The sequence below is a fragment of the Dipodomys merriami genome, unplaced genomic scaffold (assembly GCF_024711535.1).
Source record: "Dipodomys merriami isolate MVZ:Mamm:240054 unplaced genomic scaffold, mDipMer1.0.p SCAF_2, whole genome shotgun sequence".
NCBI lineage: Eukaryota > Metazoa > Chordata > Mammalia > Rodentia > Heteromyidae > Dipodomys > Dipodomys merriami.
The window spans coordinates 120,888,932-120,913,309 of NW_027203381.1; the positions used below are offsets into that span (position 1 = coordinate 120,888,932).

General features: G+C 61.4%; 1 protein-coding gene across 6 annotated transcripts in view; it reads left to right on the forward strand.

Annotated features, from left to right (window-relative positions):
* The window catches only part of Agpat3 (1-acylglycerol-3-phosphate O-acyltransferase 3), a 67,141-nt gene extending 43,059 nt beyond the window's left edge, over window positions 1–24,082 (forward strand). For all 6 annotated transcript variants that reach the window (XM_070030793.1, XM_070030789.1, XM_070030792.1 and 3 more), the window contains 8 exons: window positions 12,453–12,679; window positions 14,175–14,344; window positions 14,993–15,154; window positions 15,885–16,038; window positions 16,387–16,489; window positions 20,250–20,325; window positions 21,081–21,279; window positions 21,936–24,082. In XM_070030793.1, the coding sequence (XP_069886894.1) occupies window positions 12,502–12,679; window positions 14,175–14,344; window positions 14,993–15,154; window positions 15,885–16,038; window positions 16,387–16,489; window positions 20,250–20,325; window positions 21,081–21,279; window positions 21,936–22,024 (1,131 nt within the window). In that variant the 5' untranslated portion in view covers window positions 12,453–12,501 and the 3' untranslated portion in view covers window positions 22,025–24,082. The remainder of the gene's footprint in view (window positions 1–12,452; window positions 12,680–14,174; window positions 14,345–14,992; window positions 15,155–15,884; window positions 16,039–16,386; window positions 16,490–20,249; window positions 20,326–21,080; window positions 21,280–21,935) is intronic.
* The last annotated feature ends 296 nt before the right edge of the window (window positions 24,083–24,378 follow it).

The window sequence follows — 24,378 nt, forward strand, 5'->3', positions numbered from 1 at the left end:
CAAGACCCGCGTCACTGGTACTATTGCCACAAAGCGAGGGCGTGGGCGCTGTCACTGTCCAGACTGGGGGGGGGTGGTCCTGGGCGTCCGTGGGGCCTCTGGATGCCCTGCGGGGTCGCTCGGCTTCCCAGCCCACTGGCCGGCGGGGGCCAGGCCTGCACCGGGCCTTTCTCTTCATAGATCCAGTTATATCCTCGTTCTAGTGAGCTCAGGCTGGGGGGGGTTGTCTGCCCAGGTGCCCAGGTATGGCGTGGCGCCCCGTCTGTGTTGGTGAGCGTGGAGCCCGCCCCAGACTGTGGCTTCTCTCCCCGCAGTGCCTCCACCGCGTCCCCCTCTCTGACCCGCGTCCCCCTCTCTGACCCGCACCCCCTCTCGTGACCCGTGTCCCGCTCTCTGACCCGCACCCCCCTCTCTGACCCGCGTCCCCCTCTCTGACCCGCACCCCCTCTCGTGACCCGTGTCCCGCTCTCTGACCCGCACCCCCCTCTCTGACCCGCGTCCCGCTCTCTGACCCGCACCCCCCTCTCTGACCCGCGTCCCCCTCTCTGACCCACATCCCCCTCTCTGACCCGCATCCCCCTCTCTGACCTGCGTCCCCCTCTCGTGACCCGCACCCCCCTCTCATGACCCACGCCCCCCTCTCTGACCCGCGCCCCCCTCTCTGACCCGCATCCCCCTCTCTGACCCGCGCCCCCCTCTCTGACCCGCGCCCCCCTCTCTGACCCGCGCCCCCCTCTCTGACCCGCATCCCCCTCTCTGACCCGCATCCCCCTCTCTGACCCGCGCCCCCTCTCTGACCCGCGCCCCCTCTCTGACCCACGCCCCCTCTCGTGACCCGCACCCCCCTCTCATGACCCACGCCCCCCTCTCGTGACCTGCACCCCCCTCTCTGACCCACGCCCCCTCTCTGACCCGCACCCCCTCTCTGACCTGTGTCCCCTCTTGTGACCTGCGTCCCCCTCTCTGACCCGTGCCCCCCTCTCATGACCCACACCCCCCTCTCTGACCCGCGCCCCCTCTCTGACCCGTGTCCCCCTCTCTGACCCATGCCCCCTCTCTGACCCGCGCCCCCTCTCTGACCCACGCCCCCTCTTGTGACCCGCACCCCCCTCTCTGACCCGCGCCCCCTCTCTGACCCACGCCCCCTCTCATGACCCACACCCCCCTCTCTGACCTGCGCCCCCTCTTGTGACCCGCGCCCCCTCTCGTGACTCGCGCCCCCCTCTCTGACCCGCGCCCCCTCTTGTGACCCGCACCCCCCTCTCTGACCCGCGCCCCCCTCTCTGACCCGCGTCCCCCTCTCTGACCCACGCCCCCTCTCATGACCCGCACCCCCCTCTCTGACCTGCGCCCCCTCTCGTGACCCGCACCCCCCTCTCGTGACTCGCGCCCCCCTCTCTGACCCGCGCCCCCTCTTGTGACCCGCACCCCCCTCTCGTGACTCGCGCCCCCCTCTCTGACCCGCGCCCCCTCTTGTGACCCGCGCCCCCTCTCGTGACTCGCGCCCCCCTCTCTGACCCGCGCCCCCTCTTGTGACCCGCACCCCCCTCTCTGACCCGCGCCCCCTCTCGTGACCCACACCCCCCTCTCGTGACTTGCGCCCCCCTCTCTGACCCGCGCCCCCTCTTGTGACCCGTGCCCCTCTCGTGACCTGCGCCCCCCTCTCGTGACCTGCACCCCCCTCTCTGACCTGCGCCCCCTCTCTGACCCGTGCTCCCTCTCGTGACCCGCACCCCCCTCTCTGACCCGCGCCCCCCTCTCTGACCCGCGCCCCCCTCTCTGACCCGCGCCCCCTCTGACCCGCGCCCCCTCTCTGACCTGCGCCCCCCTCTCGTGACCCGACCCTCCCCGCCCGCTGACTGGCGCGCCACCCACAGCCCAGCCCGGGCCTGAGCTTCCAGGCAGCGGCTCCGCCCCGTGAGCCGTGCCTCCAGCACTTTCCTTTAGGTTGTTCGGTGTCTTGCACTTTGCCTGGGCCAGTCCCAGATTGCTGTGGTCCTCCCGCGGCCTCCGGCCCAGTCGGATGACCTCGGCGGGCCCGAGGAGCCTTCTTACAGCTGGCTGCGGCCTGCCCGGAGGCCGGGCCGCCCTGCCAGGCCCTGCCCGGCCCTGCCAGCTGGCCCTCCCCCCTGCAGGCGCGGCAGGGGAACGCCGCATCCTCCCCTCCACGCCAGGGCGAGCGCTCGTGTTTCGCTGGCTGCTCCCCCCCACACACACCACGAGGCTTGCGCACTGCACTCCGGCTCACATGGACCCAGGTCGCCAGGGTCAGAACCCGGCAGAGGTGGGGTCTGAGCCTCAGCGCGGAAGGCTCTTCAGAAGTTGTGTGTGTGTCATGCTGCAGAGAGTGTGTCCCAGTGCCAGGCTCCCAGCTCTTTCCAGCCAGCACCCAGCACCATCCTGCCCGGCCCGGCCTCTGCCCATGGGCGCCAGGCTGGCTGCAGCCGCTCCAAGGTCGCATCACAGGCCGCGTGCAGGCCCGTGCCTGAGGGGTTGATGGCAGACATTTTCCATGTGCCTGGGTGCAAAGGGCCAAGCGGCCGTGGGTGAGCTGCGGGCGCGTGGGGGCTGCGGGTGCGTGTGGGCTGCGGGCGCGTGTGTGCTGTGTGTGCATGTGGGCTGTGTGTGCGTGTGTGCTGTGTGTGCATGTGGGCTGTGGGTGTGTGTGGGCTGTGTGTGCATGTGGGCTGTGGGTGTGTGTGGGCTGTGTGTGCATGTGGGCTGTGGGTGTGTGTGGGCTGTGTGTGCATGTGGGCTGTGGGTGCGTGTGGGCTGTGTGTGCATGTGGGCTGTGTGTGCATGTGGGCTGTGTGTGCGTGTGGGCTGTGTGTGCGTGTGGGCTGTGTGTGCGTGTGGGCTGTGTGTGCATGTGGGCTGTGTGTGCATGTGGGCTGTGTGTGCATGTGGGCTGTGTGTGCGTGTGGGCTGTGTGTGCGTGTGGGCTGTGTGTGCATGTGGGCTGTGTGTGCATGTGGGCTGTGTGTGCATGTGGGCTGTGTGTGCATGTGGGCTGTGTGTGCATGTGGGCTGTGGGTGCGTGTGGGCTGTGGGGGAGGCTGTATGCAAGTGTGGGCTGTGTGCTGCATGTGGGCTGCATGCATGTGTGGGCTGTGTGCCGCGTGTATGCTGTGTGCTGCATGTGGGCTACAGGCGTGTGTGGGTTGTGTGTGCATGTGGGCTGTGTGTGTGGGCTGCATGCGTGTGTGGGCTGCATGCGTGTGTGGGTTGTGTGTGTGGGCTGCATGCATGTGTGGGCTGTGTGTGTGGGCTGTGTGCGCGTGTGGGCTGTGTGGTGGGCTGCATGCGTGTGTGGGCTGCATGCGTGTGTGGATTGTGTGTGTGGGCTGCATGCATGTGTGGGCTGTGTGGGGGGCTGCATGCATGTGTGGATTGTGTGTGTGGGCTGCATGCGTGTGTGGGCTGTGTGGGGTGCTGCATGCGTGTGTGGGCTGCATGCGTGTGTGGGCTGTGTGTGGGGGCTGCATGCGTGTGTGGATTGTGTGTGTGGGCTGCATGCGTGTGTGGGCTGTGTGGGGTGCTGCATGCGTGTGTGGGCTGTGTGGGGTGCTGCATGCGTGTGTGGGCTGCATGCGTGTGTGGGTTGTGTGTGTGGGCTGCATGCGTGTGTGGGCTGCATGCGTGTGTGGGCTGTGTGTGTGGGCTGCATGCATGTGTGGGCTGTGTGTGTGGGCTGCATGCGTGTGTGGGCTGTGTGGTGGGCTGCATGCGTGTGTGGGCTGCATGCGTGTGTGGGCTGTGTGGTGGGCTGCATGCGTGTGTGGGCTGCATGCGTGTGTGGGCTGTGTGTGTGGGCTGCATGCATGTGTGGGCTGTGTGTGCATGTGAGCCGCACTCCTCCGTGCCCCGTGATGCAGGGTCCGGGGGCTGCCAGACCTGGCCACAGTGCCCCAGGTGGCCTGTGTTTTCCTCAGCCAGCCTTGCTGCAGGTGAGAGCGTGCGATTCCCAGAGCCAACCAGGGTGTGTATGAAAGCGCCCACCTCCTGCCACCAGCCCGCCCCTCCCGCAGCCCCTCTGCTCCCCCGGCCCCTGAGCTACGCTGTGCTGACGAGGCTCCTTGGGAAAGGCCCAGCCTGGAGGACCAGCATCCTCGGCACGGACGAGTGGCGGGCCGAGGGGCTGCTGTCCTGCGAGGCCTCCCACCTCCCCCGCCGTTGCCCTGAGCCTCAGCCTTCTCTCTGCCCTCCCTCACTCCTGACCACACTGCCCAGTCTGCCGCCACAGTTTTAGGCATCTACCCATTCTCTTAAAACAGTTCCTACCTCACGGTGTGTCTAAAAGCATGCTGGTCCAAAGCCAGCCACCAGCCGCATGCCAGCGGCTCAGGCCTGGAGTCCTAGCCACTCAGGAGGCTGAGATCTGAGGATTACAGTTTGAAGCCAGCCCAGACACAAAGTTCATAAGACTCTGATCTCCAATTAACTACCAAAAGGCCAGAAGTAAATGAAGTGCCAAGTGATAAAGTGTTAGCCTGGAGCAGGGAGCATTGGGGAACAAAGGAGAGCAGGAGGTCTCAAGTTCAAGTCCCAGTCCTGACACAAGAAAAAAAACAAAGTCACATAAAATTTCTTGACATTAATCACTAGAGAAGCTTCAGGAAGGAAACTTGGTCCTGGTTCAGGAAGCTCTAGTCTTGGAGGAATAGGAAAAAGAGGAGGAAAAGAATGAGTCACAAGGGCCTTGTTCAACAACAGGTGTTAGAAGACTGTGCCGTGTGCTGATAATAACGTTTTTGCACTATCACTTTTTATTACCCAAAAAATTAATTCTCCATTTTCAATAAAAGGAACAGATTCCCTCTTCAAAACTAAAAGCTTCCAGCTGCTCAGGCCTGGCCTTTGCAAGGAACATCGCCGCTTCCTTTCCCGGTGTCCTGTTGCGATCGCTGTCTGTGCTGGGCTTCTGTGGGTTCTGCTTAGTCCTTTGTTTTCCTCTTCATCTGCTTCCTCTTCGTTTTGCTGGGCTAAATTTATCAGTAATCTTTTCACAGAGATGAATACAAGTTAAGTTTCCTGAAACCTTGTGTGTCTTTAGAGACTACATGCTTTCTGTTTTTCTAGTTTGCGCGCTTGGGTCTTAGAAGAAGACAAGTGGGATTCTAAGTGTTTTTAGTGCAGAAAGTTGAATGAAGGTCTATTTTCAAAGTGGGCAGAAACTAAGAAAAACAATGAAAGTTTTTGAAAACTTGGCTGGGTGTGGTGAGGCCTGCCTGTAATCCCAGCTATGCTAGAGGTAGAGGTAGTGGAATTGTTGTTCAAGGACAATTCAGGCAGAAAAGCCCAAATACTCCATCTCCAAAACAACCAGCAAAAAGATGAGCTGGAGTCATGGCTCAAATGGCAGAGTGCCTAGAGAAGCAAGCAAGCTGAGCAAGCTTTGGGACTGTCAGTGCAACCCCAGAATCAACCCCCCCCATCCCATCCCCCCCCCCCTCTGCCCCTCCCCGCCCTTGCTACAGCAGCTTTACCTCCACATCAGGTCAGAAGGCCGAGCTGCAGGCGGACTGCAGCGTTGGGCACTGCCGGCCCTGGGAGCCGGGGTGAGGGTCACAGAGTTTGGACCCGGGCTCCAGGCGGCTCCCCCGCCTGCCAGGCTCGGCCCCGAGCTCCCCGGCCTCCCTCGCCGCCAGGAGGGAACACGAGCTGGCAGCACAGCCTCCCTGACACTTCACCCACTTGGCAAGACGGTAGTCCGTGCTCCTAGATGTGGCTGAACGGTCACTGCCTCCCGCGCCGCCGCCGGGCTGAGGACGGTGACCGGTGACCCAGTTCCCGAGCTGAGGCAGAGGCGGAGGAGCGGCAGGTGAGGGGGCCGGAGGCCCCAGGGTCCCTGCCGCCGGGCACAGGCTGCCGCTTCCCTAGCACAGGCTCCGAACTGCACCTCGGGCCTGGCCTCAGGGAGAGACGCGGGCTGAGCGGAGGACAGAGCAGGGCGCAAGCCAGGATCCTTGGGATGTGCGGCTTGTTTCTAGGCAGAAGGCCTAGGGGGGCGTGCGCACGTCCACGGGGCCTTGCCCACTGTGGAGGCATTACGAAGGCAAGTCACAGAACACGACTTCAGTTCTGGATAAACGTTCTGGAACTGAGGGAAAGCAAGGGAAAGGAAAACATCCACAGGAGGATGGGTTCACTGTTCAAGGAAAGAGCTAGGATCTGCTTAAATACCTTCTCATCAATGGGTTCTGCATTCTAGGACAGGAGGGAGAGAGGCCAGGATTGGGGGGGGCGGTGTGGCAGAGGGAGACACCCTTGTAGGCGCTTGGTCCCTGTGCACAGGAGCACTTTTCCTGGGGAAATGACACCCAGGCAGTGGCCATGCTGTGGGGTGCAGCCCGAGGGAACCCAGAGAAATGGACGCAGGCACCTTCCCTTTGCAAAGGACTGGTGCTGCTGAGACCGGGTCAGCCCCTCCCCGGGTCCCCTGCCTCGGCGCCTCGGCCCCTCGGCCTGCAGGAGAGCTGGCTCTGTTCACGCTTCTCCTTTGGTTTGGCAGCCCTGTCGGTTGTGTGTGGCCGGTGGAGGGCGTGAGGGGACTGGGAGGAGGCAGTAGTGGTGGGCTGTGTGGGGAGCCACTGAGCGTACGCTGCCCAGCACGGGGAGATGACTGCCCGTGGAAGGGAAGGGCAGACCCAGGGTGGTTCTGTGGTCTTGCCTGTGAGTCCTGGGGGACCCTTAGACCACCACAAACTCTTGGTAACAACCATCACCCCAAGGAAAATGTGACTGTACTGCGATCCTGCTGCTTGCACACTGATCACGCTGTGATTGTACTGCGCTGTGATTGCCCAGTGACTGTACTGTGCCCTGTGGTTGTATTGCGATTGTGTGGTGATTGCACCATGAGTGTGTGGTGATTGTGCCGTGAGTGTGCTGTACTCTGTTCCGTTATGGTGCTGATTGTACTGTGTTGGGGTTTTTTTTGTTTTCTTTCTGTGATTGCACTATACTTTTGGACAATTTCTCTTCCATTTAACATTGAATCCTATTGGCCTGATTTATGTGTTAGGAGCTGTCTTTTACTTCAAGGCATTTATGTGGTGAGATTGTCGAGTGGCTGTGCAGACAGGAAGCCCAGGCAGTCAGCGGGCTGCAGGTGCCCGGCCTGGTCCTGGCTGCTGCTCTGCAGCAGTGACACTTATTCCCAAGTCACTTAGTTTGGAGCATTTTGAACCTTCGGCTTTGGAAGCTGCGTGCTCTTGGTATGGTCCTGTTGCAGTACTACAAGGGTGACACATGGTCATCTTTATCAGGGCAGTCCGTGCTCGGCAGCCCTGGGGCAGCTCTGGGAAGGCCCTGCCGTGCCCCGTGACACCTGTGGAGTTGGGGTGGGGCAGGCACCCCAAGAGGACAGGACCCCTGCTGCCCAGCGTGTCCTGGCCCTTCCCCTCGGCCTCTATGTGGGCTCAGCTGCCCAGCCCCGTGGCTCTTCCCTGAAGAGCCTCTCTTCCCTCTTCCCCTGCAGCCACCACGGGAGACGAGCCCGGTCCTTCTGCCCTGCCTTCCAGATTCCACGGACAGGTCACCTGCCACCCAGACCTTCCATGGGAAAAGGGAAGGCTGTGGACATGTGGTTGGCTGAACTTTATTCTCGTCCTGAGACCAGGAGCGAGAAGCCCACCACCCCTGGGGGAGCGGGAACCTCATGGTGTCCCGGTGCTCTGGGTCGGGCAATGTGATGTACATGGGGTGAAATGAGGGTGCCCAGTTTAGTGAGAATGTATACAGTGCCCCCTCCCCGGAGCGAGCTGTCATGGTTACAGCGGCAGCCTGCAAGGAAATGACTGCACGCCAGTTGGCGGTGGCTGTTTCCGGTGTGTGTGCCTGCTGTGGTGATGCTGCGGAAGCTCTTCGTCGGGGTAGGGGCTGTCCCAGGCCGCTGTTGGGCTGTCGTCCCCCTCTCCCACCCCACCGCTGCTGCTCGGCCTAGGGGCCATCAGAACAGCCCGGAGGCCACGAGGTTCTGGCGCTCTGTGTGCAGCCCGCAGGACCCTTCCCAGCCCTCTCACGAGGTTCTGGCGCTCAGAGGCTGACTGTGTGCAGCCCACGGGACCCTTCCCGCCTTCTCCCTTGGCGGTGCTGTGCCCACTCTGTCCTTGGGGTTCTGACTTACCCTCTCCCCCCCCCCCCCGCCGCCGCCCTCCTCCACGCCCACTCCTCGTCTTGCCTGGGCTCACACCAGGGAAACAGCCAAGGGCAGACAGGACCCAGGGAGAGCCAGCTCCTGGGCTGGTGACACCATCCCCTGCCGCTTCGTGTCATCGCCCACCGTGATATCACCCCACAGGTGGTTGGGCGGAGTCTGGCCTCGCTGGTCTTCCTGGCTCCGGCCACCAGCCATGGTGTTCAGACGCAGTGGCTTGACCTCAGTGTGCTGTGGGACCTCTGTCTCCGTGGCTGGGCGGGGCCTCTTGTGTCCCCAGCAGCAGCCGGGGCCCAGTGGGCTGGGTCCCTCTCGGCCTGACGCTGGACTGGGGCACCACCTGCAGAATGCAGGCATGTGGCTGCTGTCGTGGCCACTTCTGTCCCCAGATGTAGAGTGGCGCTGGTGGGCACCAGGGCACAGTCTGTGGTGGGCCAGAGGGGTCGTTGTCTGGGTCATTTCACTGTACCTTTGACCCATCGGTGCAGAGAAACCCAGCAGTTACTCTGGGTTCATCTACTAACAGAACAGTAGAGCACAAAGACCCATGTGTGTCCAGGGCCTGCGTGGCGAGAATGCATGCGTGAGGCGAGCATGCATGTGTGAGGCGAGCATGCATGTGTGAGGAGAGCATGCATGTGTGAGGCGAGCATGCATGTGTGAGGCGAGCATGCATGTGTGAGGCGAGCATGCAGGCGTGAGGCGAGCATGCATGTGTGAGGCGAGCATGCATGTGTGAGGCGAGAATGCAGGCGTGAGGCGAGCATGCATGTGTGAGGCAAGCATGCAGGCGTGAGGCGAGCATGCAGGCGTGAGGCGAGCATGCAGGCGTGAGGCGAGCATGCAGGCGTGAGGCGAGCATGCATGCGTGAGGTGAGCATGCAGGCGTGAGGCGAGCGTGCATGCGTGAGGCGAGCATGCATGCGTGAGGCGAGCATGCATGCGTGAGGCGAGCATGCATGCGTGAGGCGAGAATACGGGCGTGAGGCGAGCATGCAGGCGTGAGGCGAGCATGCAGGCGTGAGGCGAGCATGCATGCATGAGGCGAGCATGCATGTGTGAGGCGAGAATGCAGGCGTGAGGGGAGCATGCAGGCGTGAGGCGAGCATGCAGGCGTGAGGTGAGCATGCATGTGTGAGGTGAGAATGCAGGCGTGAGGTGAGCATGCATGTGTGAGGCGAGAATGCATGCGTGAGGCAAGAAAGAATGGATGTGTGAGTGAGGCGAGCATGCATGCATGAGGCGAGCATGCGTGTGTGAGGCAAGCATGCATGCACGAGGCGACAAAGAATGCATGCATGAGCTGCACGTGTGAGGTGCCCATGTCCAGTGGGAGATACTCACTGTTCTTCAGGGCCACGTTCTACTCAGCGCTGGGCCATGACAGTGGGCAACATGAGGGATGTGAGGGTGTGTGTGTGTGTGTGTGTGTGTGTGTGTGTGTGTGTGTGTGTGTGTGTGTGTGTGTGTGTGTGTGTGTGTGTGTGTGTGTGTGTGTGTGTGTGTGTGTGTGTGTGTCTGACCCTGAGCTTCTTTTGCTTAAAGCTAGTGCTCTACCACCTGAGCCACAGCACCACTTGCAGCTTTTTCTGCTTAGGTGGTGCTGAGGAATCGAACCCAGAACCTCATGCATGTGAGGCAAGCACTCTACCACTGAGCCACCTTCCCAGCCTAAAGAACAATTTTAAGAAATGATTTCAAGGAGGTCCTGGGCCTGTGCCCTTGGGGGCACTGAGTCCAGGCCCCCTTCTCGTCCTTCCTGCTCCGAGGGCCTGGGGCTGGGAGGGCAGCGGCTTGCCCGTCGGGCAGGAGGCGGGTGCCCACCGCTGCAGGTCCAGGCCCTCCATGGGGGTGGCTGGGCACAGGAGGAACGGCAGGGCACCAGGCTGGGGCTGACTGTCCGCACCTGTGGGTTGCGGGTGGCCATCGGGAGCGCCGCCCAGGGACGGGCCTGGCGGTGTGTTCTGCCCCACACGGGGGGAGACTGCATGGGCTGGTCCTGCGAGCAGACCTGTGTGGGGAGGTGGAGCCACCGGGGCGGAGCTCCAGACCCAAGGCTTGCCCAGCTCCGCTGTACTTGGCCAGGTTTGAGGTTAGACCCAGAGACTTTGACCTTGAAGCCAGAACGGCCTCCAAGGGTGAGGTGCCAGGTGGTGTGTGGCCCGCCAGCTGCAGGGATGCCGCTGCGGGGCCGGGGTCACGAGGATTCCGGGCAGGCTTTCCAGTGACCGACGGGAGTGGCGGCCGGGCAGCACTGACACCGGGGTCCAGTCGCTTTTCTCAAGGTGAACGACGCCTCATGCACACTTAGACTGGAACACGCACAGGCGTGCGGCCAGATCCACGGCCCGTGCCCTGGGCGGGTCGCATGGTCACAGGCATGTTCAGACGGTGGGGAGGGGCCTCGGCCAGGGTGAGCCGCCCGCACCCCGCAGTGGTGAGCAGCGTACTGTGACTGCGTGTGTGACTGTGTGTCCCACCTCGCCGCTGCCTGCACCCTGCGCCCTTGCTCTGGGGCTGGAGGCGGCCGCGGGGCGGAGCCGGCTTCCGAGGTCAGCACGGATGGGCCAGCCCCGGGCCAGTGTGGGGGCCCTGATCGGTCCGGTCCAGGACGCAGACGGCTGTGCCCTGCGCCTCGTGGGGGGTGGGGGTGTCTGGCCTCTCGTGCCAGGTCGGAGCCGGCGGGGCTGGGCGCAGTGACAGTGCCATCGGCCCGGCCACCCTAGGCTTCTGGCCCCCGAGCCCCTCCCACGCCCAGCACTGGAGGTCGACGGGCCGGGGGAGGGCCGCCGGGGGCCTCACAGCCTCCACTGGGTGTGGACAGCCTGTGAGTACTGCGGCGAGGAGAGGAGCTCTTGACAGAGTGTGCAGTGTGTAGCGTGTGCTGTGTGTAGCGTGTGCTGTGTGTAGCGTGTGTAGTGTGTGCTGTGTGCTGTGTGTAGCGTGTGCTGTGTGTAGCGTGTGCTGTGTGTAGCGTGTGCTGTGTGTAGCGTGTGCTGTGTGTAGCGTGTGTAGTGTGTGCTGTGTGTAGCGTGTGCTGTGTGTAGCGTGTGCAGTGTGTAGCGTGTGCTGTGTGTAGCGTGTGCAGTGTGTAGCGTGTGCTGTGTGCAGCGTGTGCAGCGTGTGCTGTGTGCAGCGTGTGCTGTGTGTAGCGTGTGCTGTGTGTAGCGTGTGCTGTGTGTAGCATGTGCAGTGTGTAGTGTGTGCAGCGTGTGCTGTGTGTAGCATGTGCTGTGTGTAGCGTGTGCTGTGTGCTATGTGTCAGCAGAGTGTAGTACGAGCTGTGTGTAATGTGTGCAGTGTGTAGTGTGTGTTGTGTGTAGTGTGTGCAGTGTGTAGTGTGTGCAGTGTGTAGTGTGTGCTGTGTGTAGTGTGTGCAGCGTGTGCTGTGTGTAGCATGTGCTGTGTGTAGCGTGTGCTGTGTGCTATGTGTCAGCAGAGTGTAGTACGAGCTGTGTGTAATGTGTGCAGTGTGTAGTGTGTGTTGTGTGTAGTGTGTGCAGTGTGTAGTGTGTGCTGTGTGTAGTGTGTGCTGTGTGTAGTGTGTGCTGTAGTGTGTGCTGTGTGTAGTGTGTGCTGTGTGTAGTGTGTGCTGTGTGTAGCGTGTGCTGTGTGTAGCGTGTGCTGTGTGTAGCGTGTGCAGTGTGTTGTGTGTAGTGTGTGCTGTGTGTAGTGTGTGCTGTGTGTAGTGTGTGCAGTGTGTAGTGTGTGCTGTGTGTAGTGTGTGCAGTGTGTAGTGTGTGCTGTGTGTAGTGTGTGCAGTGTGTAGTGTGTGCTGTGTGTAGTGTGTGCAGTGTGCTATGTGTCAGCAGAGTGTAGTATGAGCTGTGTGTAATGTGTGCAGTGTGTAGTGTGTGTTGTGTGTGCTGTGTATGTGTGCAGTGTGGAGTATGAGCTATGCTGTGTATGTAGTGTGAGCGGTGTGTAGTGTGTGCTGTGTGCTGTGTGTATAGAGTGAGCCATCTGCTGTGCAAGTAACATGAGCTGTGTGCTGTGTGTATTGTGTTGTGTGTAGTGTGTGCTGTGTATGTGTGAGCGGTGTGTAGTGTGAGCTGTGTATGTGCGTGCAGTGTGTGTGGTGTGTGCTATATGCTGTGCGTGCAGTATGAGCTGTGTGTGTGGCGTGTGCACTGTGTATGGCACACGCGTGTGCATGTGGCGGTGATAGCACAGCACACAGACGCGGTGTGTTGTTTAGCGCAGCCGCGAGGCGGGTGCGGGGAGGGCAGGCGCCTGGCCGCGGGGGTGGGCGAGGCCGCCGCCCTGACGCTGGTCCTGTGCCCTGTGCCCGCAGGACAGCTGTTCTCAGTGAAGGACCCTGTGCCCGCCCCTGAGCAGCGACCATGGGCCTGCTCGCCTACCTGAAGACCCAGTTTGTGGTGCACCTGCTCATCGGCTTCGTCTTCGTGGTGAGCGGCCTGGTCATCAACTTCACCCAGCTGTGCTCGCTGGCGCTCTGGCCCATCAGCAAGCAGCTGTACCGCCGCATCAACTGCCGCCTGGCCTACTCCCTCTGGAGCCGTGAGTGTCCGCCCGCGGGGGGGGGCACCCCCAGCCCCCAGCTCAGGGTGTCTGGGGGGGGCTCGAGCTCAGGCTGAGCCAGGCGGGGGCCCACACCTGCCCTGTCCCGGAAGAAGGACCCAGATGACCGCCCGGGCCGCCGGAGGTCCCTCCGGGCGTGGTGGTGGACGGGTGCCGGGCTCGCTCACCTCACTTGAGCCGGGCCGCCTGCACCGGCTCTCGAAGCGCGCAGGTGAGGCTAGCGTGGCACACCACGCCGCGGGTGGTTTTCAGTCAGCCAAGTGAGCGCGTGGAGCCTCGGCCCGGGCACGCCCGCCATGCACGCCCGCCACCCACGCAGGAAGCCAGCGTGGAGCGGTGCTCGGGCAGAAGCTCGGAGGGAAAGCACACGCGGCTGCCTCCATGTGGCACGCGTGTAGGGGTGTCTGCCCCTCCGGACGTGCGTCTCCACGTGGCCCTGTGCACACGGCCAGCCCGCTGGGCGTGACGGGCGCTGTTCTGGGTTTTCCAGGCTGTGGCTGGCGGGAAGTCAGCTGAGTCTGCCTCCGACTCACTCCAAGCGTAAGAGCACAGCGCACGCGCGCCACACGGCAGGCAGATGTCTGTGTTTTGTCATTTGTGCTGGCACAAATCTGGCAGGCCCGGACAGGGACTCGTCCTGCCTTATCACCGCACACCACCGTGACAAGAGCGAGCTGCCTGGGCTGTAGGCCACCATCTTCCAATCCCAGAGCGTGGGAGGCAGAGGCTGGAAGATCTTAAATTCCCAGCCAGCTGAGCTGCACACACACACACACATACACACACACACACACACACACGTGCACACACGTGCACACACACGTGCACACACACAGTGTTCAAACTAGTCTGGGCTACATAGTAAGTTTGAGAGCTGTCTGGGCAGCTTTTGATATAGTGAAACATTGTATCAAAAACATAAAGAGTAAGCCAAGAGTGGTAGCTCTCGTCCTTAATCCCAGCAAGAGAGAATAGGTAGAGGCCAATAGTCCAAGACCAGAAAACGATGTCAGACGCTATCCAAAATTAACAAAAGCAGAGAAGGTACAGAAGCTCAAGAAGTAGACCGCTTGCTTAGCAAGTGTGAGACTCTGAGTTCAAACCTTAGTGCCGCTGGAAGAAGGGAAAGAAGGAAGAGAGGGAGGGAAAATGGGGGAGGGGGGGAAAGGGGGGGAAGAGAGAAAGGACAAAGAACAATTTGCTCAATCCTATTTTGGTGAGCAGCATGACCATGCCACAGACCCCAGCCAATGCCCAGGGGCCCACGCCAGCAGCCGTACTGGGCCCTCGGAGCCCATCGGCGCTGCGACCCCCACAGTATGCCCCATGAGAGGGAGAAGCAGGGAGCGGGGGGCGGGAGGCGCGGCCTCCAGGGCGCTGTGACTCCTGTGGGCGCTCCATGAGGGAGAAGCAGGGAGCGGGGGGGTGGGGGGACATGGCCTCTGCGGCCCTCACGGCCGCGCCGCCCCTGCAGAGCTGGTCATGCTGCTGGAGTGGTGGTCATGCACCGAGTGCACCCTCTTCACCGACCACGACACCGTGAGCCACTTCGGAAAGGAGCACGTGGTCATCATCCTCAACCACAACTTCGAGATCGACTTTCTGTGCGGGTGGACCATGTGTGAGCGCTTTGGAGTGCTAGGGGTAAGCACGGGTAGGGGTGGGCACGGGGTCCCGGGAGGGGCTGGGGTGGGCACGGGTAGGGGTGGGCACGGGGTCCCGGGAGGGGCCGGAGTGGGCACGGGGTCCCAGAGAGGCCGGGGTGGGCACGGGGCCCCGGAGGGGCTGGGGTGGGCACGGGGTCCCAGAGAGGCTGGGGTGGGCACGGGGTTCTAGGAGGGGCCGGGGTGGGCATGGGGTCCTGGAGGGGCTGGGGTGGGCACGGGGTTCTAGGAGAGGCTGGGGTGGGCACAGGGTCCTGGAGGGGCTGGGGTGGGTACGGGGTTCTAGGAGGGGCCGGGGCGGGCACAGGGTTCTAGGAGGGGCTGGGGTGGGCACGGGGTCCTGGAGGGGCTGGGCTGGGCACGGGGTTCTGGGAGGGGCTGGGGTGGGCACGGGGTTCTAGGAGGGCGCTGCGACAGCAAGTTCATGAAGCCCCTTGAGGGTCGGGCCCCTTGGACTCTGCGCCCCGCAGCGGCCCCCATCTCTAGGATGGGGCCCACCACCCCAGGTCATCCCTACCCAGCAGCACACGCTCTGAGCTGGGCTCCCAGACCCCACAGCCCGTGGGCTGACCCCAGCCGGGCCCCGGGAGCATGGGCCTGCCCGACACTGATGTCCCCCTCCACGCAGAGCTCCAAAGTGCTGGCCAAGAAGGAGCTGCTGTACGTGCCCCTCATCGGCTGGACGTGGTACTTCCTGGAGATCGTGTTCTGCAAGCGGAAGTGGGAGGAAGACCGTGACACCGTCATGGAGGGGCTGAAGCGCTTGGCTGACTACCCGGAGTACATGTGGGTGAGTGCGCCCCGCAGCCGCCGCCACAGCGCCCTGCGCCACGGGCCGCGCCACTGAGGGGTTGCAGCCGCAGGCCTGTAATCCCAGCCACTGAGAAGCCCAGAGCCGAGGACTGCGGCAAACAAACCTGCACAAAGCTGAAGTGGAGCTGTGGCTCAAGTGGCAGAGCCCTAGCTTTAAACACAAAAGTTGAGGGACAGTGCTCAGACCCTGAGTTCAAGCCCCAGGACCAGCACGTGTACACACACACGCACACACACACGTACACACACACGCGCACGCATACACCCTCCTGCAGTCTCCCCCCCATCTGTCCACAGCGCAGCTCAGTCCACAGAGTCTGGCAGGGAGGGCTGGTCACCCTGAGCCTGCGGTCCCAGTCCTTTCCCCTTTTCTAGACTCTTCTTGGAAATGACTTAATCAACAGTTCCCGGGGCTGGGGTATGGGGACGGGTGACCTTCTATCTTCCACTTTCTGCTGCCCAGACTCACCTTTGGGCTCACTTCTTTCTAGAAGGTTCTTTGAGGAAAGCTAAACCGTGTGTGTCTGTGTGACTGCAAAGCAGATCACAGCCCTGAAGTAAGATGGCACTTCCAGTTACAGTGCTGTCACCAGGGAAAGCGCTGGGCGTCTGTGGGCGCCTGGCTGCAGGCGAGGCCTGGGGCGCGGGGCTCCGGCCCCCCGGGCCCCGGGTGAGCCTCTGCTCCGCGTCCCGCCCCCCTCGCCCAGTTCCTCCTGTACTGCGAAGGGACGCGCTTCACCGAGACCAAGCACCGGGTCAGCATGGAGGTGGCGGTCTCCAAGGGGCTGCCTCCGCTCAAGCACCACCTGCTGCCGCGCACCAAGGGCTTCACCACCGCCGTGCAGTGCCTGCGCGGCACAGGTAGGCCAGCAGCCCGCACCACACGCCCGCACCGAGACCGGGCCGCGCGCCCTGGCGCCCGCGGAGGGAGGGCCGCACGGCGCTGTCCTCACCCGGTGTGAGGCCCTCGCGCCGCTGCTCGGGTGACCAGCACTGGTTTGTGGGAGACAGTGGAAACAACGGAAGGCATCCAGTGCAAAGCAGGAAACCCCAAAGCCATGGAGTTAGTCTGAACAGTGGCCGCGGCCGCAGGCACAGCCACGCTGCGGCCAAGGCCAGGGGCGGAGGCAGGGAGCCGCGGACGCTGCTGCCCGGAGGGGCGACGGCTGCCTGGCCACCCAAGCCCACGCACGTGTCCATCTCCCGCAGTCGCCGCGATCTACGACGTGACACTGAACTTCCGCGGGAACAAGACCCCATCTCTGCTGGGCATCCTCTATGGGAAGAAGTACATGGCAGACATGTGCGTGAGGTGAGCACGGACCCAGCCGGGGTGGGGGCCTGGCCTCCTGCGCTGCTCCCCCCCGGGGCAATGGCACCGGGCGGACAGGGCAAACCCGCAGCCGTGGACCTCCTCCCTGCCGCGTTCCCGCCCCCAGCGCTGGCGTGCAGGCTGGCGGCCGTAGGACAGCCGCACTGGGCGGAACGCCACACAGCCCTCTTCCCGCCCACTTGTGCCATTTCAAAAGTTAGTTTGTAATCATACAACATACAGTAAGACCTGCTGTGTGGGGTGCGGGTGTGCGTGGCGTCTGTGGGTGATCTCTAGGCACACACATCAGGAGTGAGCGGTGGGGCAGGGCTCACCCTCTCCCTGCCCTTTTCCTCTGCCCCTCAGCGGGCACCAGAGGTGGCAAATCCTCCGCCACCATTCCAGGGCATGTGGGCCCTGGGCTCGCCGCGCCCGTGCGCCTGTCCACGAGGACATCTGGTCGGCGCGTGCGCATGTACGCACGATGGAGTTGGGCAGAGGTGGGTGACCCGGCACCGGCACTGCTGGCAGTGGGGTCTTGTTCAGTGCCGTTCATCCTGAGGTGGCCAGGCCCTCATAAACCAGAGCTCGGCCAGGCCGGCCGCAAGGGCAGGGCGCTCTGCCCAAGGCTTGTGCTGGGCTCCCTGGGAGGAGCTGCTGTGGCCCTGGAGCGGAAGCCCAGCGCCCGTCCTAGCCAGGTGCCCCGCACCCCCTCCATCTGCAGTTTTGTTTATTCAAGCCCACTGTGGCTCCAAAGCACTATGTAGAAATGTTTAGACATGATCTGTGCACACCATTTAAAGGGTGTCCTTTTGAGCAGCATGAGGTTTGCGATTGTACCCTCCCTGCCCTGCCCTGCTGCAGCCATCCATGTGCATAGCCTTGGCCGTCAGTCTGGGTGGGCATCGCGGGGTACGATGGGAGGGAGGTGCCCGGGGCACAGCGTGGAGGGCGGATGGACTTGGGATGTGTGGAGGGGCAGCGTGCAAAGCGCTTGGCGCTACCTGTGACTCAGCCTTCTCTAGGGCTTCTGGAAAGAAGCTATCCTGGCTGGTGTGTGCATGCATATATGTGTGTATGTATGCATGCATGCAGCTCTACGCCTGTGTGTGCATGCGTGCGGATCTACGCCTGTGTGTGCATGTATGCAGATCTACGCATGTGTGTGCATGTATGCATATCTACGCCTGTGTGTGCATGTATGCGGATCTACGCACGTATGCATGCGTGCTGATCTACGCATGTGTGCATGCATGCGGATCTACACCTGTGTGTGCATGCATGCGGATCTACACCGGTGTGTGCATGCATGTGGATCTACACCTGTGTGTGCATGCATGCGGATCTACACCTGTGTGTGCATGCATGCGGATCTACACCTGTGTGTGCATGCATGCGGATCTATGCCTGTGTGTGCATGCATGTGGATCTACACCTGTGTGTACATGTATGCGGATCTACGCATGTGTGCATGCATGCGGATCTACACATGTGTGCATGCATGCAGATCTACACCTGTGTGTGCATGCATGTGGATCTACGCCTGTGTGTACATGTATGCGGATCTACGCATGTGTGTGTTGCCCCCTCCTGGACATGGTGTGGCATGACAGTTACCATGGAAAATGAGTTTTCACCTGCTTCTGGGGTTTTGCTTGGAGCTTTTCAAAACCTTAAAACACAAAGACTTATTCCTCTCCTAAAATCACAGGCTGAGGGCTGAGGCTGTAGCTCAGGAGCAGAGCGCTTGCCTAGCGTGTGTAAAGCCCTGGGTTTAATCCCTAGTACATTAAAAAAAAGTCCAGATAAGCCTGCATGGCTCCGAGGACAGGGAGCTCAGGGAGCTCTCCCCGCGCTCCCCGCGTTGTCCACGGGGTCTGGGTGCTTCTCTTCCTCTGCACTGAGACTTTGTGAAGCTGTTGCTGAGCCGAGCACCCCATACTGGCGGGGCAGGAGGTCTGTGCTGCCCCAGGGGTCGGGGGCTGCAGTTGACCACCTTCAGTCCCCATTGTAGTTCCAGCTGACGAACAGAGTCTTGTTAACAACAGTAGAAGTATTGGGAAGTCCTAATATAAGGGGTTTTCTCTTGGCATCCTGGGGTTTTCTCTTGGCATACTGGGGTTTTCTCCTGGTATACTGGGGTTTTCTCTTGGTATACTGGGGTTTTTCTCTTGGTATACTGGGGTTTTCTCTTGGTGTACTGGGGTTTTCTCCTGGTATACTGGGGTTTTTCTCTTGGTTTACTGGAGTTTTCTCTTGGTTTACTGAGGTTTTTCTCTTGGTATACTGGGTTTTTTTCCTTAGTTTACTGGAGTTTTCTCTTGGTTTACTGGGGTTTTTCTCTTGGTTTACTGGGGCTTTGAACTCAAGGCCTCAGACTTGACAGGTAGGTATTTTGCCTATTTCTTGAGTAGGATATCATTCCGGGTTGGTCTGAGAGCGCAGTCCTTCTGATCTGAGACTTCTGTGTAACTTGGGATACCGGCCTGCAGCACCATGCCCAGCTAGGGGTTGAGAAGCGTCTCATGGACTTTCCTGCCCCGGTTGCCTTTGAACTTTGATCTCAGCCCCTGAGTATTGAGAATCACCCAGCTGGAGTGAGACCCCTGTGTCCCGCTTTCCTGTCACTCAGTGCAGATGGCTCAGGCCTTGGCTGTACCTTTGTCAAAGCACAGTTCACCAGCAAGGACAGCTCCCTGCCGGGCATGGGGACATGGCCCTGACTGGGTGTTAGCCCTCACGCTGCTCGCCCGCAGGACAGACACCAAACAGGACCCTTTGGGTGGGCATGCCACTAGCCCGGTACTCACAAATCATCCAGGTCAAAGAGGGAGATTAAAGTGCTGCAATTGTAATACTGTTCATATTGGAAACAGGTAGAGAAAGACAGTGCCGATTACTTTTGCATCACAGGGTGAGATACAGGCCGGACGCTGGGGTGAGACTGATCCGCCTCATGCTGTAGAGGTTTCTTTCTGTCCGTGGCCGGCTCTGCCCCTGGGCCTGGGTGAGCGGACACGCTGGCGCGCGTGGCACGGGGGCAGCAGGGAGGAGCCGGGCCCAGAGCCCCCTCCGAGGCCTGGCGGCCCACTTCCTCCAGCCAGACCCAATTCCCGGGCCGCCTCCCACAGTCTGCCCCAGCTTTCATTCTATCCATGGATTAAACCATTAATTAGGTCAGTGCCCCCATCGTGTTAATTCCCTCCCAGACACCCAGAGGTGAGCTGACCAACCGCCCAGGCAGGCGTCTCTCAAGCCGATCAAGGTGGCAAAGACACTCGGTCATGGCTATTTCCAAAGGGCTGTTCATTCTCGTTGGGAGAGGCCAGCGCTCCTCCAGCAAGGGACCAGAGGGGGCCGTGCCATGTCCCCCAGTATGGACGCACTGCTTGGCCCCCTGGTGGCACTGTAATGTGTGCACCCTGCGATTACTGGGGCTCTGCTGGCGTTTTACTGTTGTTTTTCACTCGTGGGGCCCGAACTCTGGGCCTGGGCGCTGTCCCTCAGCTCTTCAGCTCAAGGCCAGCGCTCTACCATTTGAGCCACAGCGCCATTTTTGTTTTTCTGGTGGTTTATCGGAAATAAGAGTATCACAAACTTTCCTGCCCGGGCTGGCTTTGAACCGTGATCCTCATGTCTCAGCCTCCTGAGTAGCTGGGATTGCAGGTGTGAGCCACCCGCGCCCGGAGTAAGCGGGGCCTTCCTGCTGCTCGCTGGCCGTGGCGTGCCGTGGCCACTGGAGCTCTTCTCTCTGGGACAGGAGGTTCCCCCTGGAGGACATCCCAGTGGATGAGAAGGGCGCTGCGCAGTGGCTGCACAAGCTGTACCAGGAGAAGGTAAGAGGCCGGCCGCGGCAGGGCGGCGCCTAGCCTCCCCCGGTTCTGGTCTTCCTCGTGACAGGCCAGGAGAAGGTATGGACGACCACACAGTGATGGCGGACCACTCTGCCCTCAACACCTACCACACTAGGGGCCCAGGCTGACACTGAACTTTCACCCCTCCTGCCTGCTCTCCCAAGAGCTCGATCACTGGCACACATCACCACACCCAGCCTTGTCTCTCTTTTATGTAAAAGCAACTGTATGTTTTTAACGGAGGTCTCCTTGCTCGCATCATGGATTCCATAGTAGGTAGCACCTGGAGGGAGATTCTCCCGTCCCTCCCATTCCCTCCTGCCACCCTGTGGGCTGATGGGCATGTGTCACCACACCCACATGATACTTGAGATGGAGTCTCCTGAACTTTTCCACCCGCACTGGCCTCAAAATAGGATCCTCCTGCTTTCAGCCTCCCAAGTAGCTAGAATTACTGGAGTGAGCCATCAGCACTCAGCCTTTGGTTCTGAGACTGTTCACAGTGACATAGATTCACCTCATGCGCTGTAGTGCTGTGGGTCTTCTACCTGTGGTGATGCCCTTTTCCCGTCTCGTGGGGGCTGGGCACTCTTAGCAGATCTCCTCTCTGGTGTGGGGTCGGTGGGTGGACGTGAGGGAAGGTTCTGTGGAGAGGCAAGGCCCCTCCCCGCATCTGTGCCCACACCCTCTTAGCCCGATTTCCACTGCCTGTCTGTTTTCCTTTTGGACCCTTCCAGGACGCGTTGCAGGAGATGTACAAGGAGAAGGGCGTGTTCCCCGGGGAGCAGATCAAACCGGCGCGCCGGCCGTGGACCCTGCTGAACTTCCTGTGCTGGGCTGCGGTCCTCCTCTCCCTCCTCTTCAGCTTTGTCCTGGGCATCTTTGCCAGTGGATCCCCGCTGCTGATCCTGACGTTCCTGGGGTTCGTGGGTGCAGGTAATGCTCCCGGGGGTCTCCGCTCACCCCGCCCCCCAGGGCCGCACCTCCAGCCACGGTGCCAGGCCGGCCAGTGGAGCCCTGCGGGAAAGGGGGCTGAGAAACCGCAGGCCCGTCCTCTGCCCGGCCCCATGGCCCCTGTGCAGACCCGCACGGTGGGCTGCGTTGCATCTGGGGCTTTGTGGGACAGACCAGGATGGAGGTGGCACTCGCTCCATCAGGACCTATTTACTCAGCTCCTGCTGTCCCTCGGTGACTTCCCCCCGTGCCTGGCCTCGGGCCTGGCTGGTGAGGGGCGCCCCCCCCCCCCCGCCGTGTGCTCTGCGGACAGAAGCTGGGGGCTTCTGTATGGTCCCTGGTGGGCCTGGGCAGCCTTCTTCCCGCCCCATGAGCTCCACAGGGGCTGAACGCTGCCTGGGGGTGGGGGTGGGGGTGAGGGGGGACCTGCCGGATTTTCTCAGGCCGCATGTTCCCATTCTCTGATGTCATTTTGCTCCCAACCACGTGGGCACAGCCAAGCGGGCACCCTGCCCCGGGCTGCCCCCTCCTGGCACACGGTGCCAGAGGACAAACGGGCGGCCGACGCCGGAGGAGGAAGCGCACCGCAGCTCCCGGGCAAAGATGCCCGTAACCTCTTCTCTCTCCTGTCTTTAAAGCTTCCTTCGGACTCCGAAGACTGATCGGAGTCACGGAAATAGAGAAAGGCTCCAGCTATGGAAACCAAGAATTGAAGAAAAAGGAATAATTAATGGCTGTGATTGAACACACATAACCTGACGCGGTATCTGATTAACTCAATTAAAACAACACACACAGAGCGAGGGGAGAGAGACACTTAGAAACTATTTTTCTTATTAACTGGTGACTAATATTAACAAATAAAACTTGAGCCAAGAGCAGAGATCTCAGAAGGCCCGCCCGGTGAAGACAAGTCAGCGTGCACAGGCCCGGCCCCCTCCGCCCAGCACGAGAAGAGCCGGGCGTGGAGGGGGCGGCCGGGCGGGAGCCGGGGAGCCCCGGCGCCAGCGGAGCGCCCCGCACTGCTTCCAGGATGGAGCCTCGGGCTGCTTTCTCTTCTGCTGCTTAGATGGAGGCTTTCGTTTAGCGTCAGGAATTGAACTGGCCTCTTACCTCTTGCCCTGTGCCCCCAGAATGCCAGCTCTCCAAGAACCCCGCTCTGGGCGTGGGTGACGGGTCCTTGAGAGCTTGCTTTGCCTCCAGCCTGGAGGGCGTGGGGGGACACCAAGGTGATAAGCACACGTGGACGTCAATCAGCCTGGCCCGCAGGCCCCGCCCACCGCCCCACCCACGGCCGCCTCCCCAGCGCTCTCCGCCCCGCCCCCTTAGCCTGTGTGTAAAGACCTTGAATTTATTTTTAAAGTGAATGGCCCCAAGAGCTCGGTGAGATGTGGAGTCCTTCCTGTTCCCACAGCGCCTCTGTCTTTCTATTCTCTCTGCGGTGAGCAGGCCCCGCTGGGCTGGGCCGGGCCAGGCCGGGCCAGGCTGGGCAGCCACCCTGGACCCCGCCCCTTAGAGGGCCTAGGCTGTGGGGACTCTGTAGGTGCTTTTTAAGAGGCGCCGGTGGCTCCCGCCTGTCATCCTAGCTACTCAGGAGGCTGAGATCTGAGGATCGAGGTTCAAAGCCAGCCCTGACAGGCTGTGAGACTTATCTCCAATGAACCACTAGAAAACTGGAAGTGGCGCTGTGGCTCAAGCGGTAGGGTGCTGGCCTTGAGCTGAAGAGCTGAGGGACAGCGCCCAGGCCCAGAGTTCAAGCCCCACGACCGACAAAAAAAAAAAAAAAATCGAGTCTCCCTGACACCTCCATGTTCAAAGGCTGACCCAGACCGTGCTTCTGGGCCTTTGGAGGGCACTCTTACCGGAAGCTTCCTCTCCTCCATCTGGTGCACGGCCCTGGGGAGGGCCCGCCTCTGTCCAGGCAAGTGTCACTGCGGCCCAGCCCCCGCCCGCCTCTGTGGCCTTGCGAGGACCCATTGGCCTGGCACCCGGGGCAGCTGGAGGCCCTCCAGGGAGCCCGGTCCCCCCAGCCCACCTCGCACTGTGGCTCCACCTGCGCTCCGCTCTTCTCTGAACGGACTCCTTTGCGGTCATACTGGCTTGTTCCCAGGGGGGTTAGTGAGGGGGACTCCCGTGTTGTGGTGTTGTATCGGCTCCTGAGTGCCGGAGGGCAGGGAGGCCGCGAGAGCAGCGGGAGCCTGGATCCCCCCCAGGATCTCTGGCGCTGCCAACCTCCTGGGTGGTGTGGGTGGGAGTGGCGGGGGAAGCCCCCCGGCCCTGTGCTGGCTCACACGTGAAGGATGTGAACGAGTGTGGAACCCTGTGAAGGCATGGAAACACCACCCCACCCCTTCCTGGCCTCGGCAGCTCCCAGGGGGCGGGGCGGGGCCACTGCTGGCTTTCTCCTCCTTCATAACCCCCAAACTCGCCCGCGTCTGCATCTAGAAAACCTTAAAGGAAAAAGTCAGAGAGCACGACTGTGCAAGCTCCACCCTCTTCCCCAGGGAACTCCCTCTCTTTGACATTCTGTGCGCTGGGCGGGTGTGTCCATGAATGAGTAGAGAGCGGGGCGCCAGCAGGGCCTCTCCGCTGGCCCCCAGGACCGCAGTGGACATGTGAATCTGAGCACTCAGCCTTCTGAGAGCAATATAAAAAAAAACCTACACCATGAATGTGGGGGCTGGGGGGGGCGGGATGGGTGTTGCTTTTCCTCTGATTCAGAAGGAAAGGGAGAGTGGAGTGGTCCTTTGATTTTTAAAAAAAATGAATAAATCTCAGAATAGTGCTTTTCTCTTTTTCCTTTATACCTTACACCCGAGCACATCCATAGCTGATGCTCCACTCAGGGCCAGGCGGGATTGGAGGCCTAGACTGAAGCTGGGCACAGGGCAGTGCTCTGGGGGAGGGTGCGCCGCGCCCCCCCCAGGCCAGCTCAGCTTGATGTGTGAGGGGGGCGGGGCTGCCCTGCCAGGTCTGGAGCTAGGGAGTTCCAGAGGTGTCCTGAAACAAGCTTGGCTCCCCCCCGCAGGAGGCAGGGTGGTGGGGAGTCATTCACAGGTCAGAAGCTAGGTGGTCTGACTG